The following is an 18,552-nucleotide window of genomic DNA, read 5'->3' as shown; positions in this document are numbered from 1 at the left end:
CCATATAGGACAAGATCGTTCTATATCATAGTTATGACATCTGATATTCCTCTGACATTTCGATATATAACAATATGGCCCAGATATTGTACTATATCGTTGTGCTACTGGGGAGAGCCTCTCGGTACATACACATAACTTAGTCCCGAGGGGTCAAATGGGTCCCGATATGCAAGAGTTAAATGAAAACTTGACTCAAAATCGTAACCGACTTCCATAACACAAAAACGTAACAGATTTTCGTCACATAAAAACACGTCAACGATTTCCGTTACATAAAAACACGTCAACGACTTCCGTTACATAAAAACACGTCAACGACTTCCGTTACATAAAAACACGTCAACGACTTCCGTTACATAAAATCGTCACTAATTTCCGTTGCATAGAAACGGACCCTTTTCGAGTTTGTGATTTTATATTATAAAGTAGATTATATAAATTGATTTCAAACATTTTTTCATGTGTTTAAACTGTTTTTTTTTCAAAACTAAGCTAAATAATAATGATAACAATAATAATAAATAATGAGCTGCTGATATTTGACAATTTTTTCAACAACTGCAAAATTTTCCGACTATTGGCAACATTTTCTGGCGAGAATTGGCGAAGTCCCGTATTTTTTTTAAACAAAAAAAACATATGGTCACGTATAGCAAGAAAACATAAATAGTTACTCCTTCCGAGTGACGTCATACCTATTCGACCAATCAAGTCACTCGCTTGTCTTGGACGTCTAGGAAAGACGGGGGTATGGATGTGCGCGGCGGTTCAGCGGTGTAGACACCCGAAGTTTAGCGGACGGATTAATTTAAATATAATTTTAATTTTTTGTTCAGTTGCGTAATTAATTCAGCGATGACTACTCAACATTCTAAGAAACGCATTTGTTATTACTACGATGGTGAGCTCGAATTTAAATACATATATATTTTATCGTTATTTTAAAACCAACGTTATTTATCATGCTCCGGGCTGTGACAATGGAGCGTACCCGGTGTTCCAAACACAAAATATCTTGTATTTATTTATTTATGATATAATTTTTTTGTATTTAATAACTTTGTAGGTACGAAATTCTATCATGCTTACAAAATGGCATTTGATCAGTGTTATCAACTTTCATTGGGTTAATAGGAGTCTAGATTGGGCCCCCCCCCCTCCCCCGCTATTCAAATATAAACTCTACTCAGAAATAAGATTGAAGAGCCGTATCGATGGAAGCGAGGACCCCTAGGCCCCTGGATGTTGATCTCTCCACATCAAGTTAACCTACTTGGGAAGGGAGGGGTGGTGAGGGTCCCAAAGCATTGGCCGGTTATATTGAACAGGCCTTCCGTGGGCCCTAGGGCCCGCGATCTAATTAAAAGTGGCTGAGATTCCGTAATCGGGAGGGGGGAGGGTTAATGCCGAATTTGGCGATTATTTTTGGTCTCCAACTGATTACCTTGGCGCTTCGGCTCTTTCAAAATTCCCCATTGGCGACAATAATGTTGTAACAGCTATAGTAGGCTGTTAGGGAAATGGGACTGGTTTTTTTTTTCTGCGCCACTAGGGAACGCTGATTGGTTTAAAAATCTGAAATTCATAATTTTAATCAATCCGCTCCTGCATGTGACGCAGAAATCCTATCGGTTAAAAAAAAAACCTGGCTTGAGATTCCTGTAAGTTAGGCCACGCCAAATTTGGCAGTTATTTTTTGTCGCCAACCGATTATTGTAGCACTTTCACAATTTTTCATTAGTGAAAATATTTCGCAAGCCAACATGCTATTCTGATCTGTTTTAGCGGCACTTTCATTTCTTATTGTTACCAGCATCATAGGTCTTTATATCGTGTTCGCCATGAGTGAAAATTATTGAGCGAAATAGGCTGAAGCTCTGTTCCTTGTCATGCATTTTTTGCTTAAAAAGTTTTTATTGTTGAAAATTCTTCAGTTAGACCAGTGTTTTCGGAAGTGGGCAATATCACCCCCGTGTGGGTGATGGAAAAGTTCATGGGGGTGATAGAAGCTACAGATTTAACACAGGATCGTATGGGTTCACTCACTTGAGTTGGGGGGGGGGGGCGATGAGAGTTAAAAAAATCTGATGAAGAGGCCATAGAACAAAAGATTTGGGAAACTGAGTTACATTATAGTTTCTCAAACTTTTTGTTCTATTGCTCTCCCTCCCTCCACTTCTTCGGGAGTTTTTTTCTCTCATTGCCCTCCTCCCTGACCCAAGCGATCCCATAGGATCCTATGTTATACTCGTAGCTTATATTGTCCCCTAGGACAATCCCATCGCCCACCAGAAGATGACATTCCCACTTTGGGAAACACTGAGTAGGACAAAAAAGTGCTTTAATGTTTGCTTGCAGTTGGCATGATACCTGCAAAAGAAATTACTGTTTCTTGTTTGAAATGTGTCGTTAACATGGCTTCGAATAGCAATCTCGCCTAGAAATTCAGCTACAGTGGATTTCTGGAACAGAAAAATTCAAATGTAATGGATCGGTGAATTCTGTGGCCAATACTTTTTCGACAGTTTCATAATTCCTCCTCACTATGTTCTAGTCTGCCAAAAAAAAAAGAATTCGTTGATTTTTTTTTTTTTGTCTGCCATCTTGATTCTCACAATGTTGAAGATTTTTAGCAAGCAAAAACAATTCTGGTTCACATAAAGGGCAAAAACCTTTGCGAAATCATCAAATTTATTCACAATCTGCTTATATAACCTCAACCTTCAAAGTACTTGCGATTTCCGTAGTTGCTCTCCTGAAATACCATCAGCAAGATTGCCACTGAATTTTCAATTTCCGATTGCATCATGGGTTTTCGTCCCTTGGTGACCCAAAATTTTTTTGGTAGTGAAACTTTTACGAAATTAGTGAAATTGAATATGGTCTGCAAAAATATTTACCCAATATTCAAATAACCCAAAATAGGTTATTAGCATAGTCCCAAAACAGCTACAGTATAATCCCTTTTTGGTAATGTGTTGGTGATGTTTTTCCTTTGGCGAGGAAAATGTCAAAAGTATAACAAAGAGTCGGCAAGAGTGAAACAGACTCATGCTTTCAGATGCCCTTCTTGCTCCAAGAAAAAAAAGCCAACACATCGACTAAAACAATGTCACACAGTATTGGCTTTCGATGTAGAGCTTGGAGAATCAGGAGGAGGAATGGATTAAAAAGTTTGAATGTATATTTTCCTGCAATAAAAGTTATTTTTTTTTTCCCTGCTAAATGTGTAGATTTTTGGGGGTTGACTTATGCACAGGTTTTCAATTTATTGCGATTTTGGTGGTCCTGAAGTGAGGGGGGGGGGGTCGGCTTATTCGCAAGCATGTACGGTAAGTAAAACTTATCTAAAAAAATTCAGTGCCTAATTGTTTTGAGTTACTTTTGAAATTTTTTAACAAATGTTAAAAGAAAAACAAACGTAAAAAATAAAATAAAGTTTATAACAAAATTTTGTTATCAACGAAACAGTTATTTTATGGATATTATGCTGAGGTGAACTCTGAAAGAAAAGTCCATGTCTCCGCCGGGACACAAACACAGGCCCTCATGCAAAGCGGCAAGCATGCTACCATCTCATGTCCCGGTGGAGACATGATGACTTTTCTTTCCGAGTTCACCTCAGCATAATATCCAGAAAATAACTGTTTCCTTGATATTTTGGGCTGAGAAAAAGCCATCTATCCCTCTCTCAAATTTTGTTATGACGAAATGATTCCTTCAGTCCCATGGAGTTCATTATAACAGTATTTGACTGTAGTCGAATTTAGCGATCACAAAATATTTTGTGATTTTATTATGATGTAATATTCCATCAATTTTATAGTTTGCTGTTGTGTGACTTGGTGCCTTGCATTTGTGAAGTCTTCTGTTATTTCCCCTCGTTACACAAACTTCTAGTAGTTACTTTTAACACCAATAATGAAATATTTGGAAATAGAAGAGATTGTTGGTCAAGTTATAGTAAAAAAAGTTTTTGATACTTTTACTCATAAACTATAGTAGGCTAAGCTATATAGGTACCATTGGGGCACAGTAACCCAGGTTGATAAGACACTCGTCTAAAGTACAAAGGATGTTTAGAGGTGTTGCGAGTTCGATACCCTGTTTGTCCTTGTCAGAAAACTTTCCTGACACAAAGCTGCAACATGATCGCAGAAAAAGCTTGCTACCACAGGGAGTCCTACATTGAGGGGGGGGGGGGTTAACGCACAAACCTCTTGGTGAGTATAAAAAAGGCTACTACTACTAAACCAGACATGCACCTCGTTCATATTCCTCTGCAGAACTTCTAACAAATTGGTACATGTTGGAATGCGTGTGTGTATAGTGACCCTTCCGTGAAGTTTGTTTCTGTGTAATGCTTGTTATGTTTAGTGCTGCCATTTGCAATCAATTTTTTTAAACTGAGTTTTGTCCTCAACTCACAGTGAGTGAAATGCAATGAATGAATAATTGTAACGTTGTAGGACTATTGCTCTCTGCGGCAAGACTTTTTAACAGGGAGATATAAAAAAGGGTGCAGTTCGAAATCAGCAATAAATTGTAGGTCCAACTAGCCCTGTGTGCAGAAAATGACTGTGGTGCGACAAAAATGATTATAGGTACCATATGATATCTTTAAAAAATATTTTTTTGTGGATTATTTTTATTTGAATCCTCCATGAAAAAAGCAGGTAATAATCCACAGACAAAAAACACTATGGTAGTCTGAAAATGGTGTTTTATTTTAATATTTTCTGGGTTTTTTTCTTTGAAGGGGACATAGGAAATTATTACTATGGACAAGGCCACCCTATGAAACCTCATAGAATACGCATGACTCACAATTTGATCCTCAACTATGGATTATATAGGAAAATGGAGATATACGTAAGTTGACAAATGTTTATATGCATCAGTTTTTGTTTTTTTTAGTGCGAATATTTTTTTTTAGATGACAGAGGGGCTTCTCTCCCTTTTATCCCTTTTCCGTAACGTTATGTTTCTCATTTACGCATACAAAAACTGGCCCAATGTAGCCATACAGTGCAGAGATTGTAAATTTTTAGTAGCCAAACCCCAAAACCGGTTTTTGTGCAGCTTGGAATCATGGAGAATTATTAGGTATTTGTTTTTAACTAGGCCGGATAGTCGAGAGTCTACTGTATATTGAAAATGTTGACATATTAAAATAGTAGTAGGCCTATTGAAATGTTAAAAACATTGATGAAAGCAATGTTGTTAGAAAACTTTTTTTTTCCTTGAATTTGGAAAATAATAGTTCCCTAAAATATGGCTTGAATGTTTGCAAAACAGAAGTTTCTATTTGAAAGCATGAATAACAGAATTATTTTTTTTTTTTTACTAATTGCTGTGAATGTTTAGTTTAAGAAAAAGCAGAGTTAAGTTTCACACCTAGTAAATTAAGTCGTGAGAATAACTGTACTTGTCCGAAATTCTCAGTTCAAGATTTTAAGTTCAAAAATTGTTCTATTTTTCCACTCATTCAAATTTAAAAGATGCCTGGGATCATTGTGTGTGTGAAGGGAGGCTGATATAGTGATCTTAAAATTTGTGCTGTGTGGTTCTTCTCATGAATTGTTTTTATATGTGCTGAAATGTCTATATTTGGCGACAATATTTTTCTTACATTATTTATTACTCTATTTCTGGTTTGAAATCCTGTTTTTTACTAGATGTTTATGTATGAATATAGACTTATAAACGTGAGTATTATGTCACATTGTATAGGCCTAATCATGCATATATAATTGATTGCAGCGCCCACACAAGGCAACCCAGGAGGAGATGACAAAATATCATAGCGATGACTATGTAAGATTTTTACGCAGTATTCGCCCAGACAATATGGGGGAGTATAACAAGCAGATGCAGAGGTGTAAGTAAAAAAAAAATTTTTCTTATTCTATTGTTTTTAAGTGCTGTTTGATTAGACTCGTGGTAGTGGCAACAAATCTGAATTTGGAAATATTTTTTGGTAGTAATTTGTTCTTAATCATTAGTCATTGTTCGCGTGACAGTGAATAATATTTTGTCTCACATTTGTTAATGGTAGAGACAGGGTTGTTCGGATTAAACCACTTTGGTTTTTTTCAAAAAATCGAATAAAAGTTGCCTAAATATAATTTTTTTTTCCTTGAAAAATATCATATTGGTTCATTATTAGCCAAAATGTTTCATTTTTACCACATTTTATATCCTTGGGGTATATTCTGATGGTATATCTTTAAATGACAAAAGATTTTATAAGTGGTTTTTTTCAAAAAGTCTCATAAGTAGCCAGAATATATGTATTTTTCATATGAAGTATCTTAGTTATTTAAAGTTATATACAAAAGCCAAAATTTCTCATTCTTACAACATTCTACATTCTGATGCTCTATCTTTAGCAAATTCATGAATAAGGATTGCATCACACATCTAAATGTAGTGGTTTATTATCTCACAGGGTTTCTTTTTCCCTTCACAAAGAAGCAGCAACAGTAGTGACACCATCATGCTAGGGGCAGGTGGTCCTATAATCCAATAAAGACACCAGCTGTCCTTAAAGAACAAAGACCAGTGTACTCTAGTTACATTACCTCACATACATTTGCATTTTCTTTCCCATAAGAAGTAGCACATCTCCTACTGTATATCTCCCAGTCTTAATATTCAATAGTAGTTTTTTTTATACTTTCACACTGTTAAGCCCAGTTAATCAAGGTTCTACTGTATAGTAGTAACAGATTTATGAAAAATAATCAGTTATATACAGGGTGATTATAATTTAAGTTTTGATTCCAAAACTATACAATAAGTACTGATCAGAATGACTTGAAAATTTGCATGGATACTCCTGAAGCAATCGAAGTTTCTTTTGCAAAAGGAAAAAAAGTGCAAGTAGTGCAAAATGTGCAAGTAGATGATGCTGTACTTGGCCAACAGTATAATCTATTTTGTGCAACCACATCATTTCAGCACTTCCACAGCATCAGTGTGGTGTGTGGATAGAACTTCTATGAAGATGCACATTGCAATACCAGCAAAGCAGCTGCTGAAAACCCATTTTGACAGGATGCACCTTAACTCTTGCAACTTCTGGCTGTGGGTGTAGCTCAAAATGTTATAAACAGTGGTCAGATTGGAAACCTTGGTGAATTGCAATCTCCAGCACATTCCCTATATGTTAGAAGTTCCTCAGGAATATTAATGGGGGGGGGGGCACATTTGGTTTAATAAAGCCGAATTGTAAGCACATCCACATCATGACCATGGCATACTTCGATTTTGTTGTTGAGCAACAATTTTTGTGCTTTCAACCTCAGGTTGGACAACATATTTAACATTTCTTAAGTAAGTTGTAGTTATTTGTTCAATTACTTTGTTTTTTGTGATGTTTCTATAAATTATGAAATCATGCAATGCTATAATTAAGGTATAATTTTGCTATGACTGGCTATCGTTTCCATTCTGCGAGCAAATTTCCCACATGTTGGATGATGTCATTAATTTTACATTTTTAAGTATTTTTTCCCCTTTACCAAATAAAATTGCATTTTTTCAGGAATATTCATGTCAATTTTCAAGTCATTTTGACAATAGTCCTTTTTTTACAGTGTTTTGAAACCAGAACCTTAGTTATAATCACCCTGTATATCGTAAATCACTGCTAATTAATCTGCATTATTTATGCTTCATTAAATACATTATATTCACCTAATTTTTATTACTTTTTGCAAAATAGCTTCCTAATTAAGCATACTGAAAGTAACTGGAGAAAAACCTTTATATACTATATGATTAACCCTCAGGCTGCTCATCCCACGATTTCCACGGGCAACTCAAATGTGACAAAATCTGCCCATCCCGCGATTTCCGCGGGTATGTGTTTTTCTTCCTTTATTGGGGAGCGCATCCCGTTTTTTCCCCGTTTAACCACTGAAATAAATTATATATAGTATTAGACGTTTCATTTATGTTTTGGCCAACATCTCATTTATGTCATTAGTTGTCCACTAAATTGCTGCATTTGAAGGCACGTGGTATTACCTCTCAAACTTCACTTTTTGATTGAAAAAAAATTAGACAATTTTTGAAGCAATTTCGGTCCACAAATTGAGCAGTCAGAGGGTTAATAATAACATTGAAAGAATTTTCAAACACACAGTAATCCATTGAGTTAAGCAAAAAATAATTAAATTGCAAAAGTTGGTTTTTGTTAAAATGTAAGAAATATTTATTGATTAATTAGTATGGGAATGGTGTTAATTACATTAATAACCATTTTATTTTAATTAATTATTAGAAGTTTGAATGATTTTTCAGAAATTTCATTGTTTTTAATGTTAATACTATTTAAAACAAAAAAACCTGGTTTAAATAGTATTAAACCAGGCTTAAAAAAAAAATCTGGTTGTTTTACCAACCCTGAGTAGAGACTGTTTGAGTTCCTTTTTTTTCCTTGAAAAGTCACAGGTATAAAAACTTTCACGTTTTTTTTTGTTACATAAAATATTTTTCACAAGAAATTCAATGATAGATAGATAGATCTACAAATGCAATAAAATTGAAGCATCTCAATCAATGTGTTGATTATCCCACAAATGAGAGATCAGCTTTTTAAAATTAAAATAAGGCTACCCTATGTTTTGCTGTGCCAACTATTCACATAAATGAAACCAGATTCTAGTAGTGCAGAGGAAAACAATTTTGTTTAATGCAAAACTGTAGACACTTTTTTAGATCTGAAAACGATGTGTTGATTGAAAGATTTGTGCTTGCATGTTTCCCTGCACGTTAGCAAGTTCTTCTCGAAAAAGAAACCTAAAATCTGCAGTACTCTGGGTTCGGCTTTTGACGGGACGAGCATCAAAAATAGTTTTAATCTGTCAAAAACTGGTTTAAATCATCATGAACCTATAATCATTGTGGTAATTGTTTTTGTCAAGTAGATATGTTAAACAACTATAAACAATTTTTATGCAGATATTGGTTTGAAATATTCATTTGTCATAATTATTAAGCACAAAATATTTTCATATTCTAAATTTTTTGGTCTGCACAAGAGTGTATTCCATAGTAAATCCAAATTATTACATAGCATCCCATAAGAGCAATGCGTAAGTAGTTTTATTCATTCATTCACACTCATAAGATATCTAAATACACACAAATCCATAGTTTGAAAACCCTCTTGATTGAAGCAGAATATTGACAGTTTTGCAAGTTTAGATGCATCATTAATTGTTAATTGCAAGGAATTCAGGCATTCCCTTTCACTAAATCATAGTACTAGACATTGTTGCATTAACAATAGGAAGTAAGGGGGAAGTAGTTTCATCAGCTTCATATCAGCACCGACGAACATTTGCTAATTCAACATAATCTAATAATATCAAAAATCAATATCTATACATAAAATAAAATATTATTCTATACACATTTGTTTGGCAGAAAGAACTAGATTATAATAATTATATTGCTTAAATAATTCTTTGCTGAAAGAATTAGAAAAAAAATTTTTAGTTTAATGTGTGTCTGAGTACTCATTAAGTATAATGAGTATTTTTATTACTGTATATGATTGTCATTTTGAGCATTATAAGCAACTAGTGTTTATTTTCAATGGGAATTTATGTATTAACTCTTTAACGCCCAGATAGAAAACCTGGGAGGGTCGTGAAAATACCAAGTTTTTTGTGCTCGAAGTGGACTCGTCCAAATTTCGGCCACTTTCCCTCTCCCCACCCTTTCTCCACAAGTTTCTATTCATCCCACCCTTTGCATTGACGTTCACCCTTTCATTTCAATGGATTTTCGAGAGATAATTTGTCTATATATATATATATATACACACTGAAAACACCCCTTTCCTCACAGTATTATCTCTTTGTAAAATGCATTGAGTACCCTTTGTCCATTCTCGAGGAACACTCTGGTACATCAGCTTTTAAAATCCCATTGATAGGGCGTTGCAGTTGTATTTTCCGTTCCCGTCTCTGACAAGAGCGTTCATCTTCTTCCTCGTTGGTGGCAAAAGCCCACCAAAACATACCCATACCCCCTAGCTGGGCCGACTTGAGGCGGTTATGGGCATTAACCTACTCGGCCGACTTCGGGCGATCTGGGCATTATCGAGTTAAAATGCACTATTTGAGGTTTTTGAAGTGACAGTTTAAACCGTGCGAGCGCGCTTCAAAAACCTTCATGCTTAAAAAAACCTGTCAACCTTGCTCATAGAAAATGAATCGTCTGTCCATACTACAATCTAGCATCCATATATGAACTTCCACAGCATTGAGTTTCTTCAAAGGATTCACTTAATGAGCTTGTGATCATTCAGTTAATTGCTGATCGCCGAAAAGATTAATGATTGCTTTCTTTGTATCTCTTCGTGTGCATATTCTTTCACAGCACTCAGTAGTTCCTCAATCCTTTAACTGATTTTCTCTCCCAGAGCCCCCAAGGGGACAAATATGGCCCCAAATTGAAAATCACTGGTGTAGCAAGTGCTTTGTGTTTTTCTTTATCAGACTTGCCTTCAAATGTTAATGAAACTTCAAATGTGTTTATATCAATTTGTTTTCATATTTCCAATGCTTTGTGCAGTCAATGTAGGGGAGGATTGTCCAGTTTTTGATGGATTGTACGAATTTTGCCAATTGTCTACTGGTGGCTCTGTTGGTAAGTGGATTTACAATTTAAAAAAAACGTAATTTTTACAGCTTATGATAATTTTGCACTTTTAGAATGTGTTTTTTAATGCAGTTAAAAATATTTTTGTATCAAATTTAACTATTTCAGTTTGATTTAAAAACAATATTGGTGTTTGTTCTGAGAATTAAAAAATAATTTTATTGTTTTTGTACAAAAAGAATTTTTATTTTTTTTCCATTTTTCCTCTGTAGATTGATGAGCTTCGAAACAAATATGATAAAGTTAATGATTACAATATCTCTTCAATCATACTGGATTCTCCCCCCCCCCCCCAAATATTTGGCTGGCCTTAGTGTTGTTCTAATGAGTGTCTTCACATATTTTAATAACTGGTGCATAAAATAAATTGGTGTAACAATGATCAAATGATATCTAATTTTGCGGTATTGCAGTGTGCGAGTTGGCCTCCTATTTAAAAAAGTCTCTCCACAGATAGCAGGCAGTCCCACAGAACAATACTTAATAACATAAAAAATACAAGCATTTACCATCTTTACTTCAAAATATGGAAGTTGGATGGCAGCACTAGCAAGAACACGAAACAGGCATAACGATGATAACATAAATATGTTAAGGGCCAGGTATATATACTTGCCTGAGTGGTGCAGTGGTAAGATGCTCATCTTTCACTATGAAGGTAACAGTCAAGGTCCACGGGTTCTAATCCGGGCATAGAACGTCAGAGAAAAACGTTCTTTACCTACCGAGCCTGGGGCAACCACTGATAGATTGTACCTTCATTTCCCATCCAACTCCACTGGTTGGAAATTGCAGTATTGCGATATGTGAACTGAGTTGGTGTGCTGTAAAGAAGTTATATATATATATTCACATGATACGTTCTGGCATGTATCTATTCCAGTAAAGAATGTGTACGAGGTGTATGTACGGTTACGTAGTAGAGTAGGTATGTCTCTCCACATGTGTATGTGTGAAATGGAATTGGTTGGAAGTGTCTTCACCTGCATTGTATATCTTGGCATCTAACCTATTTAATGTGATTTTAATTATTTCAAGTTTTTTAATCAGTATTCCCGAGGTAAATTTATTTTAAATTCAATTTTTTTCAGCTGGAGCAGTAAAATTGAACAAACAGGCAGCTGACATTGCTGTCAACTGGGCTGGTGGCCTTCATCATGCTAAAAAATCTGAAGCATCTGGATTCTGTTACGTCAATGACATTGTACTTGCAATCCTCGAGTTGCTGAAGTTAGTAATATTTCTGTTCATTTTTAATCAATTTTTCTGTGTCTTATATTCTATGTTTTTTAAAAATGCAGTACACCATGTTTTACCATAAGATAAACATATTTATTTTGTAAAATGTGCCCAGGGAAAGGTACTTATCCTTTTCCTTGCATATTTCTCAATCCTCTTCTCAGAAAGTAAACTTTAAGTTTGTAGCATTTAATGGCATAATTGTTTGCGGCTAATAAAATAATAAATATTTTTTTATAGAATGTGTCAATTTAATTTTTTACGTGTCATTTTCTGAAATGTCAGGTATTCGACATGCCTTAGCATGATTTTGTGTTCATTTTTCTCCCCTTCAAATAGTTCGTTTAACCCTTTTGTTGGAAATATAACATGACTCGTAACCACAGTGAATCTGTCTGATAAAACTATTTTTTTATATATATAAAATAACACTGATGAAACGACAATTAAAAATGGAAACAAAATGTACTTATCAAGCAGTTGTTTTAGTACTTTATAATATGTCATGGTGTTTTACTTCATATATATTGGGAACATTTGTCGATAAAAGTTTAAACCTAATTCACAACCCCCACTTGAATGCTGATGTGCCCGAGAGATTCTATGCTTACTGAAGGTTGACAAATCAAAAATAATATATGAATTTACGTGGCATCAAGCTACTTAGTCAGCACAGTAGAACCCTCTCTTAGCTGACTTAACTGGGACTAACGGTCAGTAGTACGAGAAAAAAATCTATGTAATTTTTTGTTATAACATGATTTTAAAAAGTTAATTTTAGTATTTCCAAGCTGCATAATTTGGTTTTTACCTTATTTTTAATCTTGCAAATGGGCTTACAAAGTAGAGGTATGACACAGTTAAAATGACAAAATCGTTGACATTTGTTGGTGTGACAAATGTGAAAGGAACACTCAAATCCATCTCACTTCTTGAACATCTTTTGGAGACATATCAGCAGTGCCATCAGAAATTAAACAAAAGAAAATGGTCCTAATGAATCTAGAACTATATTTGCAAGGGATATTCAGAGCTCTAGCTTTGCTTCTGAGGTTTTTATAAAAAGACAATGCTGCTTGTTAGCTGAATCTTGACTGTTTTCATTAAAAAAGTCTTCAGCCTATCTATCATACCAGGCTCTTCGAGAAAGAAAAAACATCCACATTCGCACTAGAATCAATCCCCAAATTACCCTTTTTCATGTTGTTAGACATGATTTCTTGACATAATTTACAAAAGGAGTATTTATTTTGCAGGTACCATCAGCGTGTGCTGTATATCGATATTGATATCCATCATGGTGATGGTGTGGAGGAAGCATTTTATACAACGGACAGAGTCATGACTGTTTCATTTCACAAGTATGGTGAATATTTTCCAGGTACAGGAGATCTCAGGGTGAGTGAAAGTTGATATTAAAATTCTTGTGGCAGACCAATAAAAGATGTTCCGAGAAGATTTTCTTGGAACGATGTGCAGTATGTAAATATTTAAAAGGGTTAAGTCGTGTAATAAGGATTTATTGTAATATCTGAGAAAGAGATTGTGACATACAATAAAGGTTACATTAGAATCCACTTTTAAAATCTGAACAAATCTTCACTTGCTCTGTTATTTCTTATTGTATGTAGAAGAGTTTGGGGAATATTTTGGCTTTGGTTGGAAGCAGCTGTTTCTATATGGACTGGCAGATATTTATGTGCATGGGGGTTTTGTTTTCTCAATAATTATCATAATTTTCAACTTATTTAATTTTTTAAAATCAAGTAATCATATTTAGTTTTACATTTTAAGTATTACATTGTTTCTCTTATTTCCCCCTTAGGATATTGGCGCTGGAAAAGGCAAATATTATGCTGTGAATTTCCCACTTCGTGATGGTATTGATGATGAATCTTATGAACAAGGGATCTTCCAACCAGTAAGTGATTTCAATGTCATCTAATTGATGTAATTGAAACAGCAGATTTGTGTTTCAGTGACTCAGAATACTCACTGTTTAAAAATAGGTCACTGAAGCGGGGGATTTTAAATAAGCCATCTTATGAACACTAGATATTGTTTTAAATAATTTGTTTCTATTTTATTTTATGAGTACTTAATGGGTGTAATGCTGTATGTTTGTATGTAATCCAATTCATTTGAAAACCTGCTTGTTCCTTTGGTTGAGCTACATCTAATGTGGATTCAAGCCTATAAATCGGCACTTCTGTGAAGATCTTATAAATTACCAATAGTAAACTGATTGGTCGATAGTTCTTGATATCCTCCTTTTTAAAAAGAACCATTATTACAGTCTTCTGGTACATCCGATTTTGTGAGACCAGTTTGTATTCAAAGCAGCTAGCATACTGAATAGCTGCCAAGTCTCTCGAATTTTCCGGGAATCTCCAGAATTTTAGCTTCATCCCTCGACCTTCCAAAAAGTTCTTAAATCTCCCGAAGTTTAACAAAAATCTCAAAAAATCTCTAATTTCCCCTAAAAATTCCCTACTTCATTAAAAAAAAATTCCCTGCTACTGAAAGCAATCTCTAAGGAATTTCTTGTGAGGCATGAAGTCTTTTGCCTCTGTTTTTTTCTCTTTTCGAAATGACGTCACACTTCATGAATGGGGAAATTCCTTTTTTAAGGAAGTTTTACAAACCCTCTGATGGTAACAAGAAAGTTGTTTGTCTTATCTGGCAGGGAAATAGCTTAGCAGCCAATAGTCCTGGATAACAGGGTTGGTAATAAAACCGGGTTTTTTTGGTTTAAACCGGTTTTTTTGTTTTAAATAGTATTAACATTAAAAACAATGAAATTTCTGAAAAATCATTCAAACTTCTAATAATTAACTAAAATAAAATGGTTATTAATGTAATTAACACTATTCCCATACTAATTAATCAATAAATATTTCTTACATTTTAACAAAAACCAACTTTTGCAATTTAATTATTTTTTGCTTAACTCAATGGATTACTGTGTGTTTGAAAATTCTTTCAATGTTATTATTAATCATATAGTATATAAAGGTTTTTCTCCAGTTACTTTCAGTATGCTTAATTAGGAAGCTATTTTGCAAAAAGTAATAAAAATTAGGTGAATATAATTTATTTAATGAAGCATAAATAATGCAGATTAATTAGCAATGATTTACGATATACAGGGTGATTGTAACTAAGGTTCTGATTTCAAAACATTGTAAAAAAAGAACTATTGTCAAAATGACTTGAAAATTGACATGAATATTCTTGAAAAAATGCAATTTTATTTGGTAAAGGGGAAAAAATACTTAAAAATGTAAAATTAATGACATCATCCAACATGTGGGAAATTTGCTCGCAGAATGGAAACGATAGCCAGTCATAGCAAAATTATACCTTAATTATAGCATTCCACGATTTCATAATTCATGGAAACATCACAAAAAACTACAACTTAAGAAATGTTAAATATGTTGTCAAACCTGAGGTTGGAAGCACAAAAATTGTTGTTCAACAACAGAATCGGAGTATGCCATGGTCATGATGTGGATGTGCTTGCAATTCAGCTTTATTAAACCAAACGCACCCCCATTCCTGATTAACTTCTAACATATAGGGGATGTGCTGGAGATTGCAATTCACCAGATTTTTCAATCTGACCACTGTTTATAACATTTTGAGGTACCTCCCACAGCCAGAAGTTACAAGGGTTAATGTGCATATCCTGTCAAAATGGGTTTTCAGCAGCTGCTTTGCTGGTATTGCAATGTGCATCTTGATAGAAGTTCTATCCACACACTGATGCTGTGGAACTGCCAAAATGATGTGGTTGCACAAAATAGATTATACTGCTGGCCAAAATCATTCAAACTTCTAATAATTAACTAAAATAAAATGGTTATTAATGTAATTAACACTATTCCCATACTAATTAATCAATAAATATTTTTTACATTTTAACAAAAACAGCATCATTTACCTGCACATTTTGCACTACTTGTATTTTTTTTTCCTTTTGCAAAAGAAACTTTTATTGCTTAAGGAATATCCATGCAAATTTTCAGGTCATTCTGACCAGTAGTTCTTATTCAATAGTTTTGGAATCAAAACTTCAAATTATAATCACCCTGTATATAGCTGATTATTTTTCATAAATCTGTTATTATTCAGTAGAACCTTGATTAACTGGGCTTAACAGTGTGAAGTATAAAAAAACTACTATTGAATATTAAGACTGGGAGATATACAGTAGGAGATGTGTTACTTCTTATGGGAAAGAAAATGAAAATATATGTGAGGTAATGTAACTAGAGTACACTGGTCTTTAAGGACAGCTGGTGTCTTTATTGGATTATAGCACCACCTGCCCCTAGCATGATGGTGTCACTACTGTTGCTGCTTCTTTGTGAAGGGAAAAAGAAACCCTGTGAGATAATAAACCACTACATTTAGATGTGTGATGCAATCCTTATTCATGAATTTGCTAAAGATAGAGCATCAGAATGTAGAATGTTGTAAGAATGAGAAATTTTGGCTTTTGTATATAACTTTAAATAACTAAGATACTTCATATGAAAAATACATATATTCTGGCTACTTATGAGACTTTTTGAAAAAAACCACTTATAAAATCTTTTGTCATTTAAAGATATACCATCAGAATATACCCCAAGGATATAAAATGTGGTAAAAATGAAACATTTTGGCTAATAATGAACCAATATGATATTTTTCAAGGAAAAAACAATATTTAGGCAACTTTTATTTGATTTTTTGGGGAAAAAACCAAACTGGTGAAAACCAAGGTTTAAACCAAACAACCCTGCTGGATAATAATTGAAGATTATAGTGACACGCATGTGGTTGAAATTTCTTTTTTGAAGTTACGTAGGTGTGATAAAAAAAGAAGAATACTGATGAGCAAAAGCATATTTAATCAATTTTAAAGATACTTATTCCCAATGAATTTCCTTTCATCAAACGTTCCAGAAAAGGACAAACTTTTTCTTTTTGTACAAGTTGTGTTACACACATAAACATCGGTCATGGCGAAAAGACTGGCATCACTCATGTGAAATGAGGAAAACATCAAGCAAGTGTCACAAAAAGTCAGTGTTCTTCAAAAATTGACACTTTTTCCCCTTCATCTTCCAATAATTTTGGTGTCATTTGCGCGGAATGTTTGTTCACATCGTTTCTGATTGAACATAATATTGCAGTCAAGAATCACATACTTCTTATTAGATAGGATGTAGTCTATTTCGCTTGTTCGTTCCAGTTGGGTTTCTCTGTCCTTTCTTTGGGGTTTCTTAAACATGATGTATAGCTGTTTGCTCTGCAAATTTGAGTCTATTCCCTCTGTCATTAATGCAACTGAACTTTCGCCATTTCTTCTCTCTTTAATTCTAGTATTGAAGTCACCCATTATTATTTGATATAGCGGTTTCTTTTATTATTCATCTCATTTAATTCTTCATAACAGTCTTTTTGCTTCAGAATAGCTTGTTGGTGCATAGACTTAAAAATCTGTATCTGGTACTTGCTTGATGCTTGCATAGCCAACTTTGCAACTCTATCAGATGTGTTATCTAGCCCAACAATGTAATTTCTCAACTTTTTGTTAATAAGAAATCCAACACCACATGTTCTTCCATTGTCTGTTCCTGTGTAGTAAAACACATGTCCACCAGCAAGTTCGATTTTCTCCTGTAGTGGTACTTTCCAGTACCTCTTCTAACTCCTGTAAATAGTTTTCTTATGAAAGAGATCGTCCATTATATGGGGCCAAGGTCGTCATCTTATGGCAGCCTAGTCCAACCCATGGATTCGTAGCACTCTGTCTTCATGTCTTGCTGGTAACTGCCATACCAGGGACACTTAGATTGCTGGGGACCGAGGGCCTTGTTTTATTCACAGTGAATACATGATTCTTTTTAGAGGGTTTTGTCCATGCTGGCCAGTGCGGGTTGGAGGTAGTCCATTTATATATTTAGTAACAAATCAATCTAAAAATTCTCTTCTGATTTGATTTTCCGTTTCGGAAAAACATCAGGTCTTTCAATAGTATCTTCTGATTAAATTTAAAGCAAATGATTCAGATGTTCATCTTCTGATTGCTATTCAGAAGATGAACATCTGAATCATCTGATGAACATCTGATTAACATCTTCTCCCTATTCATATAAATCCTTGCAAAGCAATTGCTTGGTGGAATGATTTTCTTTTCCCTCCCTGATGGTCCACAATTCTGATCTACCACCATTTAACTACCACATATTTTCACACCTCAATATGGGAGCTACATCAGAGCATTATTGTGTTGGTGAATCTTAACAGTGTGTATGTGTCCAGCTTTTGGTGTGCTTTTTGTTCAGCAAGTGGTACCATCTATCCTGCAAATTGCTAATGCATAAATTTGACATTTAATGTATACATATTTATGTTATAAGTTTCTGTGTAATCATCGTGGTAATGGAGGTTTTTTTCAAAGGGATAAGAAACTTAAAGTTGGAAAATCTTGGGAAATCATGGTCAGCCAATTATCACTGTGCAATCACAGGTTCCCGACAGAATTTGTCCAAAATCAGAGAAGGACATGGGGACCTGTAAACCCGTTTCCAAGAAGATTAAAAATTAATACTTTTATATATTTTTGTAGAAAAT

General features: G+C 34.3%; 1 protein-coding gene across 1 annotated transcript in view; it reads left to right on the top strand.

The window, feature by feature from the left end:
• The first annotated feature begins 717 nt into the window (after positions 1-717).
• Positions 718-18,552, top strand: part of HDAC1 (histone deacetylase 1) — a 37,688-nt gene continuing 19,853 nt past the window's right edge. The window contains exons 1-7 of the mRNA XM_089237065.1: positions 718-904; positions 4,763-4,875; positions 5,767-5,884; positions 10,597-10,671; positions 11,775-11,913; positions 13,179-13,320; positions 13,748-13,843. Of these exons, the coding sequence (XP_089093191.1) occupies positions 859-904; positions 4,763-4,875; positions 5,767-5,884; positions 10,597-10,671; positions 11,775-11,913; positions 13,179-13,320; positions 13,748-13,843 (729 nt within the window). The 5' untranslated portion in view covers positions 718-858. The remainder of the gene's footprint in view (positions 905-4,762; positions 4,876-5,766; positions 5,885-10,596; positions 10,672-11,774; positions 11,914-13,178; positions 13,321-13,747; positions 13,844-18,552) is intronic.

This window comes from Pholcus phalangioides, unplaced genomic scaffold, assembly GCF_987345545.1.
Source record: "Pholcus phalangioides strain wild (caught in Gottingen) unplaced genomic scaffold, Ppha-v1.0 ptg000002l_1, whole genome shotgun sequence".
NCBI lineage: Eukaryota > Metazoa > Arthropoda > Arachnida > Araneae > Pholcidae > Pholcus > Pholcus phalangioides.
Note: the sequence above shows the minus strand (reverse complement) of the source record. Positions and strands in the feature narration are given on the sequence as shown.